Source organism: Uloborus diversus, chromosome 5, assembly GCF_026930045.1.
Source record: "Uloborus diversus isolate 005 chromosome 5, Udiv.v.3.1, whole genome shotgun sequence".
Classification (NCBI taxonomy): domain Eukaryota; kingdom Metazoa; phylum Arthropoda; class Arachnida; order Araneae; family Uloboridae; genus Uloborus; species Uloborus diversus.
Genome location: NC_072735.1, coordinates 50,897,663 through 50,919,222, shown reverse-complemented (window position 1 = coordinate 50,919,222; position 21,560 = coordinate 50,897,663). Strand labels below are relative to the sequence as shown.

The following is a 21,560-nucleotide window of genomic DNA, read 5'->3' as shown; positions in this document are numbered from 1 at the left end:
TTTCTAGCAAAGAGATGTATAGTGCACATTTATTGTAAAAAAAAGTATAACTGGGATTAAAAAAGAAAAAATACTGCAATGTGCAAAATCAGCTAAAAACATCGATTTTTGGTTAATTTCACGGTAACTTTGAGGCTAATGTTCGAACTAAAAATTGTAAAGGAATGTAAATACTTTCAAAGATGTATGATAAGAATATTAAAAGGAAGCATGTAAAAGGTTTTCGAATTAAAATTTTGAGCATTTTGATTTTTATAAAAAAATTTGAAAAAAAAAGTAAAAAGTGATTATTTTTCAAACTTTGCTGCCAATGCACGATCTGAACACATAAATATTAATATTTTTTAAATTATTTTTTCCATACTTAGGATGGCAATACACAACTTTATTTTTTTATTTATAGAAGTTACTTTAAGAAAATATCCTTTTTTTTCGGCCCACCCTAATGAACATTGTTTTGAAGGCGCGTCATCATTTGTTCATATCATTTGTTCTCATGATTTATGAGTCATGAGTCAGCACTAAATTTTGGTTCACTCAAACTCATTTTTCCACTCATATCTCAACCAACACCACTATAAGAAAAAGCGTATTATGATAGGAAAGAAAGTTATTCGTCTTAATGCTGCAAAAAATTGATGGTGACAACTTTGAACAACATCGCATCGAAAACTGGCTATTTTTGATGAGGATGATTTTTTACTATTTATAAGTTACAAAATCAGTCTGGTTTGTAAAAACGTTGTTTGTTTAGGCACATTAAATTGACTTTACAGAATCTTTTTCTTGTTCAAAAATTTTTAAGAAATTCCTGGAGGCAATTGACCATGAGTCATTGTGCAAGAAATCGTTAATGTATATCACATACTTTGCCTTTAAAAGAAAGTTATTTTTATGACACCAAGAATTTTCTTCATGATGAAAACTTTACCAAAGTATTTTTTTTTTTTTTAAATATTTCTTCTCACTATAAAAAATGTTCGTTTTATCCTCTTGTAATTATCCCACTAATGTGCAAATACTTTTTTCGTATATGTTTAAAATCGAAGTTGAATCCATTACAACCTCTTAAGTTTGTGTTTTGGAACTCTTATTCACTTCTATTTCTCTTACTAAAGTTCAAATTTTCCATTTTAAATGTTGTCATATAAAATAAGTTTTGTGTGTTATGCACTTACAGATCCACCTTCTCCACCTATACTAAAAATTATATCTTCAACGTCTGCAGCGGTAGTTCTTGCTTGGGACTCTTCAGCTAATGAAAATAATTACATCAAAGGTATGAACCTGCTGCAAAATGTTTATTTTTTTTCTTTCCCAATTTAAAAAGGCTTTCTTTTTAATTTACTTTTTTCTCTCGTTTATCTACTATCTGTATAACTATATCTATGCCTACCTATCTCTCTATATATCCATGTATCTATAATTATCTATCTGCCTATATATATATATATCTATCTCCCGGACTACTTGAAAAAAAGATCTTACATTTCTTCGTCATATTTTCAAGGCATGATAAGGAAATTACTATCACAACGGTACTTTTGAAAAAATAAAAATCAGCTGGGAAAAAAATAGTCTTGCAGTGTTTACTAAAATGTTCTGAAATACAAATGTATAACAATATTTCAAATTATAGGTAATGATATTTTTAATTTTTTGTTTTAAGTACATTTTTGAGATAAGAATTTTTTTACCACAAATTCTGTTTTATTATGATGCATAAAAAGCTGCGGTATAATCCAAAATGTTCATGATTTTACTATTGCTAAAGCTTAAGCTTTCAAATTTTAATATTCGAAGAAAGTTCGTTCATATACAAAAGTGCACTTGATGGTGAAGTGTCCTTGCGAAACCAAGGGTGCCCATGAAGGGGTCCGTGGCGCAGACTGAAATAAATAAGGAATTTGAGGTGTGTTTTTCGCTTGTTGCGATGTTCTCATTTCGGAGAGTTCTCTGCAGTATTTGAGGGGGATGCGGGGATGCTCTTGGATGGAATGTGCAATCCTGACGAAGTTGAAACATAGTCTACGAATCGGATAAATTCTCCAAGAATTACTGAAAAATGGTGTTTTGAAAGCATATGCAAAACATATTTTCCTTTCCATCGGACGTTTCCCCCCCCCCGTCCTTTTTTTCCCTTTTTTTCTGCATTACCCCTCCCCCCCCCCCCTTTTTTGGGTCGATATTCGAACTCGAAAGGAACAATTTTCTCACATTAAATTTCTTTTATGATTCTGAATGTAGATTCTGCTGAATGATCTACATTTTTTTTAAAACTATGCCTAAAATCATTCAGTCACGGGAAATTATGATTAGTATCCATACACTATATATTTTTTATCATTGTTTAATCGTTTTTAAATTATTTTCTTTTTCAGGAATGTTAGTACTCTCTTTACGTTTTAATTATTTTTCCGACATGTTATTATCCTCCTTGCTTCTTTCGTTTTCTTTTTCTTTTTAATTTCATCCTTGATATTTCCGTGATTTTTAGCGTTTGTCTTGTTTCCTAATCTGTTATGTCAATTATCACGCATTGAACTGTCCAACAAATGTTATACTAAGATTTAATAAAGGAAACAATAATAATTTTCCTCCTGTAGATGGCACCACTATTCAGTGTGAGTTAACGTTACTTCACTTTGTTAATAGATGGCAGCACGACATAGTCTCGATTTTCGCTAAACTCTATTTACGGTAAAACCTGTCTACAACGATGCTGTTGGGAACTAAAAATGATAGTGTTATGGACAGGCTATCGTTATAGACAGGTTTATTGTTATAAACAGTTTGTTATAGACAGGTTTCGCTGTATTTCTATTTAAAAATGTGAAGTTTTTTGGATTATTTTTGTTCGTTTAGTTTCTTTCTGTGTGCTTTAAACTACTGGGTCATTCCATTTTAAATCAACAAGGGGGGTGCGCATCACCATTTTTGATTTTGATGAAAATTTGCATGTGCATTCCTTTCATTTCCTAAACATCAAAAAAATATATATTTTATTTTTAAAAAAATTTACCCTTTGATATATAGGCCATTTTTGTTGTTGGCAACAGCAAAAATAGGGCATTTTGATGCTTTGTCTTATGGACAATAACTTTTTTCTATCAAAGCTTTTGAGCTTAAATATAGCTCATTGGAAAGCTAAGAAAAAGATCTTTACATATATGGTATCAATAAAGAACAGATTTTTAAAAAATACAAATTTTTTCAAAGTCAAACTTTGCGATGAAAAATTATTTTTTTTATCACTTTTGAAAATTAAAAAACCCATGAAGGGTTTAAAATAACCAGCCCTATTTTTCATCATATATTTATATGCATGGCTACTTATTGTATAAAAAAATTGGCTTGTTATTCCGCCCCCCTTGCAAGAATTTTTGGTTAAGTGTTGTGAAAATTTGGAACACTTGAAGAGCCACCATTTCATTGCCAGTAAGCAAGCAGAGTTTTTTAAATCAAAAAAAAGACGCTCTAGAAAAGAGCATGGGCGCCCATAGGCAAAATTTTAAGGGTTGAGGGAGGCTTATATATTTTCCTCATGGTTCAGCAGGGTATTTTCCCTGTAGAAACCGATTTCAGTACCAATTAGAGTTAGTAAAATTTAACTTTTTTAAAAATAACTTATTCGTTAATGGAAAAAGAAGAAATGTTCTAAAGTACTAAAGGTAAAGAAGTTCTAATTTCTAAGGGGGGGTTGAGCCCTTGCTTGCCCCTACCCCACCTACCATAGGTGCACCCTTGGATAAGGTAGAAGTTTTGGTGCTTGGAGACTTCTCAGAAATTTTTTCTTGTGTTGTCCAGGACGAGGTCCGGACCTATCACTGGCCAGGTGCTCAATGCACACTTCATCCTTTTGTTGTATACTGGCAAAAAAATGGAAATGTTCAAGCTGAAAGTTTTTGCTTTGTAAGTGATTACCTGGATCACAACACTACCACAAAGATCCTTGTTGAAAAAATTAAGGCAAATCACCCTTCAGCTTCAAAATTAACCTACTTTTCAGATGGGTCTGTTGCTCAATATAAAAACGGAAAGAACTTCATTAACCTCAACCACCATGAAGAGGACTTTGGTACAAAAGCAGAGTGGCATATTTTTGCTAAGTCCCATGGGAAAGGCCCATGCAATGGGATTGGTGGTACAGTAAAGAGGCCAGTTCGAAAGGCTAGTTTACAGCGCCCAATTAATAATCAAATCTTATTTCCATTAGATGTACATGATTACTGAACCAAACATATTAATGGTTTAACAATTTTCTATGTTTCCTGTGATGATGTTAACATAGTAGCAAAGGATTTTGAAAAAAAATATAAAGCAGCACTACCACTACCCCAAACTGTCTTTTCACTGCTACATCCCTATCAACAGACATATCATTCATGTCAGACGCGCGTCTGTTCCTTCAGATTTAAAAATTTTTCAGATCATGAAAGACGAATCTACTGAACAAAAAGCAAGAATTCGATCAAAATTATCAGATTATGTTTGCTGTATGTATGATAGTGACTGGTGGCAAGGAGAAGTGTTGGAAGTAAAAGTATGCAATGTAGAAGAAGAATACAGGATCCGCTTTTTCATCCTAAAGGACCTGGAACATCATTTAAAAAATCAAGTGATAATGATTAAACTTGGGTTTAGTTGAAAGACATATTAAAAAATCTCGATTGCATCCGAATTATGGTCTGCACAAGGAAGAGGTCACAATATCACACCTGTGATGAGTGAACATTTATCAACTCTTCTCCGTGAGACAAAATACTGAAGAAAATAGCATTGAAAGATTTATGTCCCTAAGTGTTAAAAATGTTAAATTATCTTTTTAAAGTTCAAATACAATACGTCAACTCTTCAAGTCTTTTTTTTAACCATTTAAAGCAAAGAATAAGATATATAATTACATTTCAATAAAAAACTAAGATTAAAAAGTGAAAAATTATTGCGTTGTTTCAATGCAATTATTTAAAAATTCAGACCCTTATATTTGCCAAACACCTTTGAATAACAAAGTAACTTTTATTTTGTTAGAAAGCTGGTAAAAAGTACTTGAAATATCACAAATAAAAATTTTTTTTATCTGGCCCCCCTCATGCATTTTTTTAGCGTTGAAAATTGGATTTTCTTGAAAATATGCAACTTCTGGGGAGCATATCTCATAAAGGGGGTGGAGTAACAAGCCAATTTTTTTTATACAATAAGTAGCCATGCATATAAATATATGATGAAAAAAAGGGCCGGTTATTCTAAGCCCTTTATAAGTTTTTTTTAATTTCAAAGTGATAAAAAAATAATTTTTCATCGCAAAATTTGACCTTGAAAAAATTGGTATTGTTTTTAAATCTGAATGTTATTGATACCATATATGTAAAGATCTTTTTCTTAGCTTTCCAATGAGCTATGTTTGAGCTCAAAAGCTTTGATAGAAAAAAGTTATTGTCCATAAGACAAAGCATCAAAATGCCCTATTTTTGCTATTGCCAACAACAAAAATGGCCTATATATCAAAGGGTAAATTTTTTAAAAATAAAAAATATATTTTTTTGAGGTCTAGGAAATGAAAGGAGCGCACGTGCAAATTTTCATCAAAATCAAAAATGGTGATGCAACAACTTTTTTGAAAATTTGTTGATTTAAAATGGAATAACCCCACTATTTTTTGCTTCGATCTACAACAGAACAAAATCAGAAGTTGAACAATGTATGCTTTAAATATACTCGATATTTGGAAATAACTGGACTTTTTATTCCCTATTCTTGTTAAATTTACCACATACAGACAAGATAACCATTTCACAATTTCTCAATCTTACTTTCAAAATTGTTGTAGTTGATACTAATTTATTAACTAATTTATTGTATCTTTATCTGAGTACATAATTTTTAAATTAAAAATTGTGTTACAAAAAATTTGATTTCTATTATTTGGTGAAATATTGAAAAAAAAAAAAAAAACTAGTGAAGCAACACAAAAAGAGACAGCTTGTAAATTCATATTTTTCTGGATCTAACAAAACTACTAACACTTATTTTACTCATTTTCTTCTTTTATTCCCATAAAAAATAAGTCATCTAAAAAGCAGGTTTGTAATCCCATAATTGTTGAATATGCACCATTAAAGGAATGATTTTTTTTTTTTTTTTATGCATGATGCATTTCCTGAGGTTTTAAAACATATGCATTCGACTGTTATGCAGTTTTTTCCACAGCTTTGATAGATACTTAATTTTTTGTCAAAAAGATTTGGTTAAAATTAATGTAATATTTTAGCCTTATATAAAAAAGTTAACTAACTTGAAAAAGTTCAACCATGGACTTGTTTTCAAGGTTCATTTCTCCCCTTTTTTTTCACATTATTTCCTCTTGTCTCCGTGATTTGTTTTGTGGCCCCTAGGGGCTATATGGCACTCGTTCAGAACCCCTGATCTAAATAAATGTATTGTTGTTTAACCCCCTTTTGATACAGTTTTTATTATCATCTGTAAGTATAATTACATAGTAACACACATTATGACTTTTCTATCTCTCTCTCCCTCTATCTCTCTAAAAAAAGAAACATACAAATTGAACATTTCTTTATTAGGATACAAGCTTTTCTACAAAGCTGAGATAGCAGAATGGGATGAAGTGGAAATAACGGATCCATCTCAAAGTTCGTATACTCTAAGGTCCTTGAAATGTGGAACGCGGTACCAATTTCATGTAATAGCGTACAACGATATTGGCCGCAGTGATCCTAGTGATGTCATCAGCATAACAACTCAAGGAGGCTGTAAGTAAAATTCATATAAGTACTAAATTTATTTGTTTAACTACAGTTATTCACGGTAACTTTGATTCACTATTTTTCTGTTTTTAACTGCTCAATGGTATTTTAGTACGATTATTGCCCCCATTTCGACAAAACAGCGAAAGAAAGCTTCAACTGGTTATGCTATGAAATGAAAACTTTCCACTTTCATTTCAAAACATCACGGAAAATATGTAATTATTTCCACTATACGTCCATTTACAATAGTGGGGAGAATATAATTCAAGAACTTCAAACCAGTGTTCAAGAATAGATTTGTTCAAGCAGAACAAAATAATTGCTAAGTTGAATACCATATGGTACAACTTTGTCGAGTGTGTTGAAAAAGGGGTTGCTAATAACCCTCAAGCACATGCAGACAGTTGTTTGAAATGTTGAGCGATTTAGCGTTTTAATTATTATTATTTTTTTTTTTTTAATTTTTTGCACAAAGGTTTTTTTTTACTGCTTCTTCAAGCATTGTAAAAAGTTTGAGGCGTTTGCTCCAAGCTTTACTTAGTGGCCTCGGACAAGCAATAATCATAACAGAAGTTTTACTGAAAATATTATCCTGTTTTCAAGTAAAGAGGTTTTTACTTAATCCAAGGCTTCACTTGATACGTGTATCTATCAAGCTGTGTCATTTCAATATAAGTTGTAGTGTGAAATCAATCAATCAAACAAAAACCTTTTCAGACTCCAGCGACATCTGTTGAATTTTATAGTAACTTTTAATTGCACACAAACAAGATAATTTTATTCTCAAAGCGAGAATTCAAAATAGAGTTATAAAGTATTTAATTCAATTTTAAGGGGGTGTTTTTCCTCCTTTGTGTTTGAAAAGATATTTTAAACAAAAAGTAAATATATATGACACTCTTTTTTCAAAAAAATTAAGTTTTAAAACAAAATTCCATGGTTATAAACTGAAGAAGGTGTTTCTCTCCTACGAAATAATTTAATATAAAAATATTTTAATGAAAAAAAGTTTGATAATTTATTCCATTTTTTGCAATGAAACATTTAAAAAACTATTTGAGTAATGTAACTTTACAGCTTCAATAAATATCAATGGGAGTTAATAATATTGAATATTGATTTCTTCTTATTCATTACAATGTATGCATTAAAAAACTATTTCAAACGAGCTCAAAAATAAGTTTGCTGTTTGGAAATGTATGTTAATTAATTGTTTTGGTCATGCTGTTTTTTTCCCAAAAATTTGGCTTAATTTCTGATTCAAAATCTGAATTGATTAAAAAAAAAACTCTTTAGAAAACTTTGTTCTTAGTAAAACTATGCGTAATTATAAAATCAAACATGCCAATAGAGATTTTTTTTTCTAACTTTGAAATTGAACTCCAAATTAGTCATTTTTTCAAGAACTATCCTGAAAATGATGAATAAACGCAGTTACTGAATTCTATGTCTTCATTTTTTGCACAGTAAGAAATAATAAAATGCACAAAAAATGCATAGAGATGCAATGATTTTAAAAGAAAAAAATGTGGAAAACCTACCAAATAAAATTTTAGGCATAAAAATGATAGTTAGTATCAAAAGGCATTACCATTCATAGCATTCAAATCATTTAAAAGTTAAAAAAAAATTACATTGGAACAAAAATGAATTCACCAGGGAAAACATGCCAATAGAGATTTCAAAAATCAACACATGGAAACTTTTCGTAAAAAGATTTTATAAAATTACTTTTCAGTATTTAGAAAACAATTAAAATAATTCCATCCAAGTTTTGTTACAATTAAACTTTTGCTTGTTTTAAAAAATAATGAAGTAAAATATAATAGTAATAACAATAATAAATAAATAAACACCTGTTTAAAATGTAAATGGAATTTAAGCGCTTCAGCATTATGAGGAAATTAAATGGGAAAAAAAAGCATCATTGTGTGTGTGTGTGTTGTAAAAATTAGCGTAAGAATTAATAAACGTGAAAACCTTTGGCGCGTTTAAAAATGTTCGCTAAACTAGTCAAACGTCGCTGAAAACAATATGCTGCTGAAATTTAAAATTTAGTGTTTACATTTTGAGCAAATCAAGTTATTCTACAAGACTCGCTAAATTGAAAAAATAATCCACCAAGTAAATACATACCCTTATGCTCGGTTGAACAGGCATTAAAAATACTGAAAGTATGAAAGGCAGGTAACACTCAAATTATTTCTTAAATGTGTCTATAATGAAAGAAAATGCAAATAAAGTTTACTTTACGTTCGCCTTTGACAGTAAGAGGAAAAGAGAAGATATTTTAAGTTTATTTTTAATCTGTTAAATCAATGTATTTATTAATAAACACTATTTTTAGCTCCAATAGCTCCCGAGAAGTCTTCCTTGTTAAACGTCAATACAACATTTGTTATTCTCAATCTTCGAGCTTGGAAAAATGGTGGCTGTGACATAACCTTCTTTGTGGTACAATACAAGACGAAGGGCCAGAGCGGATGGATTCTTGTGTCTAGCAACCTTGACCCTAGACATGAAGAATTTGTAGTTACAGGGCTGAGTACAGCAACGTGGTACACACTGTTCATGTCGGCTCATAACGAGGCTGGAGCTACAGAAGCAGAATATGTCTTTGCAACATTGACAATGACTGGAGGTAAGTCTATTAAACAGTTATTTATGCAAGAAAAAATTCAAAACTGTCATTATTATTTTGTTTAATTTCGTCGCTAAAAAGACAAATGGGCGTACCTCAAAAAATCAATCAATCAATCAATAAATAAATAAATTAAATAACGATAATAAAAATTAATTTGAACTTTGACATCTTTAATTCAAATTTTGTTTTTCGCAATCACGAGGGTGTGTGTATGTAAGCGAGCGTGTTTGTGAGTGGGTAGTTGTGTGTTTGTGTGTGGGGGGTATGTTTATGTGTGGGTAGTTGTGTGTATGTGGTGGTGTGTGTGTATGTTTCTGTTAGTGTGCGTGTATGTGTTTGTGTGTATGTGTGTGTAGGTGTGTGTGTGTAGGTGTGTGTGCGTAGGTGTGTGAATGTATGCGTGTCTGTGTAGGCAAGTGACGCAACCTGGAGACGGTTTTCGCTAAAGGAGCAGTATAGTGAAGCGGCCGGCCGATATTGGTGCTGCAGAAGGAGGCGAGGGGGGGGGGGAATAAAATCATAGGACATCAAAACAGTCAAATAAGAACAATAAGCAATCGTGATTGCTCAAAAAATAAAATCGAAAAATGAGTTATGACCACCTCAGAAAATCCAAAGTCGATTTTATAATATAACAAAAGGGCGTATCTCTGCAATAAATAGTAAAAAAGTTACAGTCCCTCACAATGGTGGTGGTTCTCAAGCGATACATTAAACTGGAAATCTTTAAATCAGTTTTCTGCAAAAGACTCAAGGTGAGGTACGCCCATTCGCATTTTTTAGCGACAATTTAAAGTATGAGATGTTTTCTATTGTTAAAACGGTCCATAAAAATAGCTCTAAGACATTAATTTATTAAAATGAGGGTACGCATATGAATTGTTATTGCAAAACAAGCTACAAAATAGTACAAATATAAAACTTATTCGATGCGTACTTTTAAAAAGTTGTTTTTCAAGACATCTACGCCTGATGCACAGCTTAAATTTAAGCTTCCAGCTAGGGGTCTGGAACTGGACACCATTCCTTTTTTTAAACCACTAATAAAATTAAATTAAAACGTTTTTTCATTCCTTTCAAATAATCTATAAAACTTAGAAATATTTAATAATTTACTTTTTTAGTATGTTAGTATAGCAACACTCAATCACTAAAAAAAGCAAAAAACGAAGAAATATTAAAAATATCCCAAACGGCACTAGCATTCATTATTAATTATTAATAAAACTAGAAACTCGCTCGTCAAGGTATGGCGGTTAAATTTGCTGCTACATTGGAACGAAGCAATTGCCTACTGTTTGGTGATATTTTGACAGTTGAAATTTTAACCCTAACTCCAGTCAGGGTGGGATACTACGAACAACGCCCCCCCCCCCCAGTAAACACTCTTTAAATATGCAGACAAAAATCATTAAAGCTCTTCAAATATACTTTCAAAAATCATCGAAATCATTGATAAAAATCCTGATAATCAGGACATTTTCGACTGCCAAAAAAACACAAACGTGCTAGTACTTCATTTTCACTTACCGCTTAGTATTTATTTCTAAGCCACGCTCTTTTCAATGCGAATTTTGTAGAAACATAAAAAACGATGCGAAACAAACTCATGGCGTCAAACCGATAGATCATATGGGTCAAAATGATATGTCTGAGGTCAGCTCATATTGTCATGAGTTAAGTATTTCTCATTGCATCCGCTGATGTAGGGGAATGTGGGGCAAATTGAAATGATGAAATATTTACTCTGCTCTTAGCGCCACGTATCTGGTATTATTTGTACTATATAGTAGCATGTGTAATCTATTCCAGACAGTAAAATATATTATCGAACATTGAAAATTTGATAATACAGGCAATTTTAAAAAGATTAATACTCATATTGTAATATTTTGTTGCAAATCAAAAGTTATTTTTGTTATTATAAAAGAATAAATTTATTGTTATTAACATTTTAAATATTAATTTATTTATTTAATATTAAGCTTATTTGTGTTTAAAATATTTTCTACAATCAGTCAAGTACAACACGCGGGGCAAAGTAGATGGGGCAACGTGAAATAGTTTATTTTGTTTACTCGCTCATTTATTTACTAAATTACGTATTCATTTATTTATTCATTGACTTGTATTCCTCTATTTATAAATTCACTGATATTTATTCATTCATTCACTTATTTTCTTATTTATTTACTCTTTTACATGATCATTTATTTTTTCTTCATATATTAATTAATTAACTAATTTAATATTTGGTTAATTGTTTTAGTATCTTTTCATTAATCCATTAAAAGTTTTATTTACTGATTCATTTGATATTAATTGAATAGAAAATATTTCATTTTTTCACTTTGCCCCATGGAAAAATAAAGTTAAAATTGTCCATTTTTTTTAAAGCGCAAATCTACTGTAAAAAATAAAAAATACTGTTTCAATACAAGTTTTATTATAAAATAGAATGGTCTTTATTCATATACTGCTATTTTCAAAATAAATTTCTAATTTGTTCATTTTTAAAAAGCTCAGTCATCTTAACCTCACACATTGCTCCACATTCCCCTACTTGCGTAAGATTTTTTTTTTAATTAAATACGTCATCCTTTTGTACACATTCAACAATGTTAAATTTCACAAATTATGGGATGACGTACGAGAAAATTTAACAATACTCCACACTGATAAACAATAAATTTTGATATACACAGAAGAAAATAATTTTGTTCAATAAGAAAGAATATATATAAATATTTACATTAAGATAAATAAAAATAAATAAATAAATAAAAATAGATGAAAAAAAAATATGAATTTAAAAAAAAATAAATAAATAAATAAAAATAATAATAATAAAAAAAATCAATAAATAAATAATAAAAATAATAATTTTAAAAATTAATTAAAATGCTTAATGCCTATATATTAAAAAAAAATATCCAAAGAGAAAATGTTCGTGGTCAATTAGAAATGTAATAAGATCTGTAATTTTCTTTTTTGCTGCAGGAAACGAATAATAGTTTTTTAAGTCTTGAGTCCAATTGCCAGAAGAACGAAGATGTAATGAAGAAGTGTGAATGCAATGTTGTATGTAATGTTGAGGATTTCCAATTGATTTGCATCTGCAGAGGTCACTATTTCTAATATGGAATCTTTTCAAGTATGAAGGGAAAGGGCCATGACCAGTAAAGAAAAAATTATTGTCTATTTAAATTCAAAGGAGTAAGTTTAACTTTCGGACGGATTTTGTAGATTAGTCTTCCTGTTATGTATTGTTCCCATCGTTCTTGCCAATCAGTCAGTAGATCTTGTAATAATTTATGCTTTGCAAAACTTCTTGGAAATGGCAAAGGATGCTGTTTTGTTGGTACTAAGAGTCCATTTGCTGTTTGGTTTGCGAGAAAATCGGCTCTATTGTTTCCAGCAGAGGTTGAATGACCTTTAATCCAAGAAATTTTGATATTATCATGATTTATTAGTTGTTGTTGGATTTCAGCTATTAAAGAGTTTGTTGGGTTTAGATTACCAATTGATTTAATGACTGATTGACTGTCACTGTACATAATTGATGGTAAGTTATTGTGGGTTACAGCATGATCTATTGCTTCTTTTATTGCTAACGCTTCTGCTTGAAAAATAGAGTTGGAGACATTTAGAAGAAATGTGGTTTCGTCAGTTGGAGTTGTGTTATTTAAAATAAGGAAAGCTGCCGTTGTAGCTTGTTTTGTTTTCGAGCCATCTGTGAAGTAACGGAAGGAAGAAATATTAGTGCTTGAATTTTCCAAATTTGGTGAGTTTATTTGTAATGAAGATGTTAAGGAAACACTGGGATGAAATAAAATTGTTTTGATTTTCTTTTCAAAGGAAGAGGCTCGAAGAATTCCAAAACATGTGACAACGTCCTTATTAAGTCTGAGTAATGTTCCCATTTTTGCTTCGTAGGAAATTTGAATATCTAACGGAGGTATACCGGTGATTATTTGTAAAGAACTATTTGCTGTTGTTGCATAAGCTCCTGTTAAATGTAATAACAAAGGACGTTGTAATTTCAAAAGATTTAAAGTCAATCTTGTAGTTGGATTGCTTGCCCAAATTGGAGATGCATAAGCTATTGTTCTGAGAAAAACAGAATCATATAAGCGAGCTCTGAAACGAATATTGTAGCCCCAATATTTTCCTGCCAGGCGTCTTAAATGTTGTAAATAATTGGTTGATTTGGTCTTTAGGCGTTGTATATGTGGTAAGAATGAAAGGTTTTCATCAAGAATGATTCCTAGATACTTTAAAGTCCTTACTCTTTTAATTTTTTCAGTCCCATATTTAATATTTTGATTCTTAGTTTTTCTTCTAAAAAGTAATAAACTTGATTTATCTGTTGAGACTTTCAAATTATAATAATCTGCCCATTTTTTGAATTGTATTAAAGCTGAGTTTGCTTCATCTCCCATGCTCTTTATTGTTTCTTTAACAACGCCAATCACAAAGTCATCTGCGAATGCTTGAATAAAAACTCCTCTTGTCATTGAAGTGTGTAGAATATCTTCTGCTATTAATGACCACAAAAACGGACCGCTGCAAGATCCTTGTGGGACGCCTATCATTTGATTATGAATTACAAATTCATTATTAGAATCCATTATTAATTTTCTGTTTTCAAGCAGACTGTGAAGGAATTTTTTCAAAATATTAGGACACTGTAATTGAGAAATTTTGTTATGGAGTTGTGGATGTGGAATGCTATCAAAAGCTCTTTGAATGTCTAAGGAAATTATTAATTTATGACCTGTTATATTATAATCAAGAAGATTTTCCCAAATATTTTGTAAAGCATCCTCTGTTGAATATCCTTTTTTGAAACCAAATTGATTTTTTGGAGAAAAATTTTGGTAATAAAATTGAACTCTTTTAACAACTATTCTTTCTAAAAGTTTTCCTAATGTTGGTAAAAGTGTTATAGGACGATATGAAAAAACATCTTTAATATCTTTACCTTGTTTGAGAAATAAAATCAATTTTCCAATTTTAAAAACATCTGGAAAATAAGAAAGATTGAGGCATTTGTTATAAAAGCAATGTAGTAGTTGTGGTAGTTTTTCAAAGATTAGTTTAACTATTGCGTAATCTATTGAATCTAATCCGGGGGCTTTTTTACTATTACAAGAATTCAGAGAATTTTTAATTTCTTCAATTGAAATTTCCGGTTCAACATTTGAAAGATCATTGAAAGATGAATATGTAGTTGTTGAGATCTGGCAGTTAGATAACAGATTTCTTTGCGGTATTGGATAAAGTTCATTTAAAATGAATTCCAAATTTTCTTTTTGCGTAGCTCCGTCATTAAAAATTGGCAAAGTAGTTGGACGCTTAATTTTTTCAAAACAGGATTTATAAGCTTTACCAAATGGATCAGATGCTTGCTTGCAAAAATTGCGCCAACTTTCTGTCTTTTGTTTTTTGATGTTTCGGAAATATTGGGCTCTGGCTTTTTTGTATTCAATTTTGACTCTAACATTTTCTTCTGGTGTTGGCTGCTTCTTCAATTTTCTTTTTAATCTATTAAGATTTGTTTTTTCTTTTTGTAGATCATTATTCCACCATTTTACTTCAAATTTGTTGGAAATATCTTTAATTTTAAACGAATTGTTGCAACAATTCTGAATAGTAGTAATAAAATTATTTGAGAATTTATTAAGTTCAAATGGTGTTAAAATATTCTGGCAAGAATTAATGAATGGTGTTAATTTTTCTGAAATCTCTTTTTCAAAGTTTTTAATTCCTTTAGATGTGATTTTATAGCGTTTAATTGCATAAGTCGAAAGCTCTTTTTGAAATTTAAGTGAAATAAATGTATGGTCACTTAGGGAATCTACATCATCTATAACATTCCACTGGTAATTATCATTTTGAATTAAATTTCCTTTAATAAATGTTAAGTCAGGCCAGCCATTTCCATTTTCATGTTCAAAAGTTGGTGAGTCATATGAACTATTTATTAATTGCAAGTCATTTGCTTGGTAAAAATTTATTACACTTCTTCCTCTTGGATCTTCACCAGCATATCCCCAAGATTTACTTCTACTATTGAAATCACCCATAATTATAATATTTTTATTTGAAATATTTCTCAAAAGACTTTCGAGATTACGTAGAGGGATTCTAACATCTTCTGTTGGTGTTATATAAACTGAAATAATAAAAATTGAATCTTCCTTGAAATCAGCTGATATTGCTATATGGTTTTCTTTTTGGTCTATTTGAGAAACTATTATATTTGAGTCAGTACTTATAACAGCAGCTTTTTTACTTAAAGAATAAAAAAATTTCCAATTACTAGGTTGTTCTGGTATTTGATCGTTTTTTAAATATGGTTCTTGAATAAGGAAAAACTTCGGTAACATTTGAGTAGATAAAAGTTTTAAAGAACTAGTAGCGATGCTTCTTTTGCCTAAATTTATTTGAATACAATTCAAAGAGTTAAAAGAATACTTTGAGAACTGAATATTAGAAGAAGGAAAAATTGTAGATGAAGTAAACAAATTCGGATAAGACAAATGATGAAGAGAGGAAGGAAAGTTAATAGAAAACACAGTATTATTCGTCATAATTGATATTCGATTTCAACTTTTGAAGAACAGAAAGATAATATGGACAAGATGAGTCAGAAGCAGGGTGATCAATCAAATATAAAGGCGAAGAGCTTGGTAGAGATTTAACGCAATTTGCGCATTTCGTGAAATTGCTTTTGCATTCATGTTGAGGGTGATTTCCAGAACAGAAAGTGCATTTTTGCAATTTACTTTGGCATTTGCTAGACATGTGTCCAAATGCTTGGCAAAAATAACACCTTTTTACATTAATATATTCTCTCAATTTGTAAGTTTCCCATTCATTTTGTAAAAATTTGCATTTCATGAGTATGTTAAATGTGAAAGGTTCGCACTCTATTACGAAATTCTGTCGACCGTTTCTTGTTTTGTAATTGAAATTAATTTTGAAGTTTAAATTTTTTCCTGTATTTTCAAAAATAATGTGGTTTATGTGTTCAGTTGTTGTTTCTTTAGGTAATCCTTGAATTAAAATCTTTGGGTTTATTGTAGTTGTAGTTTTAATTCTCGTATTAAGCTGTATGTTAGGTATTGTTAAGAGAGCTTTTTGTAGTTTTTCTTTGTCTATTTTATTGTAAAGATCTATAGCCAGACCTCCATTCCTAATAACACGTAACTTGTGAATACGTATGTTGTCGCTTGCTGGATTGTATTCTTTTTTCAAAAGTAATTTTAAATCGAAAGAAGAAGTATTTTCACGAAGAGGGTAGACTAAGACGGTATATAATTTTGGATTTTTCTTCATTACATCAGAATACGAATGTTTATATAAAGGAGAAGCCGTTTGATTATCGGTAGGTTTCAATTCTGTAAACGTTTTAGAAAAACTATTAAGTGAATGAACAGGAGAAAATTTAGTGTTGTCATTTTGAAGATGAGCTTTTAGAGGTGTATCAAGCTCACTCTGTGTTGGAGAAGTGTCGACTACTTCGTAAATTTCATTTTGAAAGTCTAATCCATCAGAGGAATGCGTAGGGAAAATAACATGATTAGTATTCTGAAGGTTGAAAATATTATCTTCTTCAATTCCTACCTGGTTTTCTGCATCTTTGTAAGTTGAGGTAGTTTTCATAGTAGTGTACAATAGGTTTGTGGTAGTTCGATCTTCTTGAGTTCCTACGTCTTTATACTGTTTTTTAATTTTTAAAGTGTCAAAGTCAGATATAGCAACTCCTTTCAAGGAAAAATCTTCATTTCCTGTCAGTTTAGTAATAAGTGAAGAAGGTGACAAATTATTATTTTGTGCTATAGATGAAATAAGATCTTGACAGGAAATATTATCCGAGTCAATAATTCTTGACTGCAGAATTGTTAATATATTTATAATAAAAGATCTGCATTCTTCCTTAAAGAAGTATCTCTTGTTTGCATTAGTTTTGGCATTAATAATATATTTAATGCAATCAATTAATTCATTAGAAGTGTGTTTAATAGTTGGTCTCAAAACTACTTTATCTGCTGGCTGAATGCCAAACAAATCTGCTATATTTCTTTGAGAAGATGTTTCATTCACATTATCACACGAGGAATCATTTTCTGAAGATGTTAAATCAATTGCTTGAATTTTCGTCTCATTAACAGTAGGTACTAGTGCTGCAGTTGAAATTAATAGCGATTTCTGAAATTCAAAATCACTTTCCATTGTTGTACTTTAAATTTGTTTTCATTAAATACTGCAATTGCATAAGCTAAGGCAAAAGCAGAAATATCGCCAACAATGAAAAGAAAAATCCGCCAATCTTTGGAACGAAGTATTTCAATTTGAAATGTTCATACAGAAGTAAAAATATGAAAGTTCGTTATGTGAAAAAACAGTTAAGACACATTAAAGTTTCACAAAGTAAATTTGTGAGTCCAGAAGCTTAATGCAAAAGTCAATTTCAAATGATATTAGCACATTTGACATGAAGCTAAGTCATTGTAAGTTTAAATTTATCGATCATATAATATCATACAAACTTCAATGTGTTTTTTCCAAAATTACGTACTTTCTTTAAAATTGAGCAAAATTCATAGAAAAAGATACCTGCATGTTTCCCATTGAAAGCTTCATCAGATTGCATCAGAAAAAAAATATAATTAACAAAAATTTACTGCTAATATCATTAAAAAACACGGAGCGTAAAATTAGCAAAACAACAAAGCTTAATTCACTGTTGCCATTTTTTTGCGTAAGATTTGCTCAAATCAGAATTGTTTAAACCTGTTTCTTTTTTTAGACACCACAAACTACTAAAAAATGTAATTACTACAGTAGCGTCGCACCCCTTGCTTCTTCCGACCATTGGTGTATACATAACAGTTTTAGTGAGAAAAATAGCAAATCATACTTTGGTGTACGTGGATTAAAATTATCCTACAGCTCAGAATACTAGTGCTTTCATACGGGATACGAAGCAAAGAAATATCACAAATGTTTTTAAATACATTATTAATAAGTATTAACATTTTTCATTTTTAAAGAGTAATAAAATCCTTCAGAAAAAACGGTTTTTACCCAAAATTTCCGTTTTTTTCGACCGTTGTCACATCTAATCATAGCTCAAATGTTCAATGAGAGTAAAGTATAAATGATAACATTAAGTTGAAAAGTGCAATATAAGACAATTTTTGATCCAATAGGTACTGTGACGCCAGTCGTAGCGGAGAGAGAAGAAGGTCCATCATTGTACAGAAATCTATCTGTTCTCGTGCCTATCATCTGTGCCATTGTTGTTCTTCTGGTCATCACATTAGTCATTCTCATCATGTGCTTAAAGAAAAACAGAAATCCTGACTACAGCACGCCATCACAACATCAAGGTACGTACGTTTCATAAGCTTATTTTGCTACGAGCAGAAAAGTGGGGATTGTAAAGCATTTATTAGTTTTTTTAAAAATGCGTTGAACCCTACAACTTTGAATAATTAAAAATTTACTCATGTAATTTTTCAAAATTGTAAAGGACGTTAACTATTCTTCACATATGAGGCATTGAGAAGTAAAGTTATGTAAGTGTCAGCATTGAAAATTAGTAGATAACCAGTACATATGGTAGGTGGACCTCTTCTCCGTTGTGGTGCAAAAGACAGAACTACACTGTTGAAAATTCAGGAATCTTGTATGGTAAATACTACTGGTAAAATGAAGAGTTTACAGTACAGAAAAAAAATACAGTAAATGGTACCGAAAAAAAAATAAACAAACGATTGCAGTGCCAATTGATACACCACGTGACTTTGAGTCCGAAGCAGATAAAATTGTACTTCCCCTCACTCTCTGTATCTCAACCAGTATGGTGTTCACAATGGCAGACTGCCAATACAAAGGTCCCAAGTTCGAACCTGCTGCTCACGTTTTGCGTTTTTTAACTTTCCTTTATTCTACATTAAAATTTTACAGCAAAATAGGATTTTAAGGAAAAAGTTACTGGCAACATGGATTCCAGTAACTGTTACCGTAACATTTCAGGAATTTTTTTAACAGTGTGGAAGCCTTGGTAGGCACTGCTATACAGCATATTTTAGAAAGACCTTTCAGTGAAAGTTTATCTAGGACCGGAACTTTAAACGCGTTTTACTAAAGACTTGAAAATGTCCACTTACATCCCTTTGCTTTTCACTGTCTCATATATCGAGCCTCTTTTTCGTGTTGTATCTGAAAACGTAACGTTTTACTACTTTCCGTTTTTCATTTACATTTAAACTAACACTAAAAGCTCTGCGGTTCTTTGCTAGGAGTAGAACATTCAAGTGCTGCGCCCATGACCGGAACCAATAGATGTTATGACCCCCTTGATGGGATCAAAGAGGTTTAATAATTGAGTTCTCAGGCCATCTAGTTTCGAAACATTTCGGAGCTGGACCTAGGGTTCCTACGTCCCACTTAAGGCATTCATTTCGAAAAATTTTATGTAGAGAGCCGCCTATACCTTTTTCCCGTTACTTGTTCGTGTATAGCCCGCAATTTCGTATATGGAGCGTTAATTAAAAAAAAAAAAAAAAAATCATGCACAACAACCTCCCCTGTCCCTATGTCCAGGGATGGTTTGTGTGGAATATTTTTTTAGGGAATGCGTTTTTAAAGCTTGAATCTCTTTATCTCTACATAGTATAAAATGAAGTCTCCAAAAAGCGTCTGTGTGTTTGAACTCGCAAAACTCGAGAACTACCCGACCAATTTTGCTGAAATTTTCACAGTTTGTTCCTTTAAGTCCTGAGAAGGTTTGCAGACCAGTTCAAAAACAATTCGATGAAAAGTTCTTTTTCTATTCCAATTTAGGCTCACTTTTCACATAAATTCCCGAATATGGGGGTGAAAAATTACTCGCAAATAGCAATATTACACATCGTTGGAAAGGGAAGAATTGTCCGCGTTCTACGCAATTTGTTCCAATGCTCTAACTTAATTGCGATGGAAGTTTTTTACGTTTTTAGCTCAAATTTTTTTAGGCTTAGCTGAAATTTAAGCACTAATTTTTTCATTAAATCCATCAATAAAAAGTGAAGGAGTTGTCCCACAGTTTTCTTTTTGACAGCATTGGAAAGAGCTGCTTTTTTTACTCCAGATCTATCTCGACCTAGGGTCGAAAATTTAACCCTCTATCTCCATTAGAAAGAAAGTTACAAGCGAATTAAATGAAATTCAAAAATCTGTTCTCTATTCAAGTTTTTAACCATTTTATTTTGCGTTTCCACGGTAACGCTTTTTGAATCCATTGTTTATTTCCATCTTTCTCATTTTCAATTCTTAAACTTGTTTTATTTTGTGTTTCCATGGTTACGCCTTTTAAATCCATCTTTCTCATTTTATTTTAATTTCTAAGTATTTTACTATATGTCGTCATTGTTTGGCGAGAAAATTTTGCATGATGTTTTTCTTTCTTTCATTTAATCCTGGTTGTTGAAAATACTTCACTTGACGCAATGGTTTTTTTCAAGGTAGACCGAACAAAGCCGGGCAACGCAGCTAGTAGTAAATAAAAGTAAGATTTGAATGAAATTCTGGAAGGAAGTCTGTGGCGGACCTGCGTCCCCATAGCACCTACAGCCTTGAAAGTTTGAAAAAAATTACTTCGAGCCCCGGGAATTTGCACCTGGGGTGTTATTTTTTAAAATTAGAATTAGTTTTTTTTTTTTGCAATTTATTTCTTAAACCTTAAATTTCGCGTATATCGCATATTATTGCTATTAAAGAGGTGAAAAATTACTTGCATATACTAATATTATATATCGTTGGAAAGGGTAGAATTTTCCTCTTTCTACGCAATTTGTTTCAATGCTCTAACTTAAATACGGCGAGAGTTATTCGCGTTTTAGCTCGATTTGTTTTTAGGCTTAGCCGAAATTTAGGCACTACTTTCTTCATTAAATCTATCAGAAAAAAGCGAAGGAATTGTCCCAGTTTTCTTTTTGACAAGACTGGAAAGAGCGGTTTTTTTACTCCAGATCTAACTCGACCTACGGTCGAAAAACTAAACTTATGTCTCCAAAGGAAAAAAAATTACAAGCCGTTAAAAATCAAGATCGAATAATCTCATCTTTATTAAAATTATTGATGTTTTATTT

General features: G+C 31.0%; 1 protein-coding gene across 1 annotated transcript in view; it reads left to right on the top strand.

The window, feature by feature from the left end:
• LOC129222917 (cell adhesion molecule Dscam2-like) overlaps positions 1-21,560 on the top strand; it is a 564,289-nt gene that overhangs the window by 367,707 nt on the left and 175,022 nt on the right. The window contains 4 exon segments of the mRNA XM_054857478.1: positions 1,181-1,279; positions 6,585-6,773; positions 9,118-9,411; positions 18,636-18,815. Coding sequence (XP_054713453.1) covers positions 1,181-1,279; positions 6,585-6,773; positions 9,118-9,411; positions 18,636-18,815 — 762 coding nt within the window.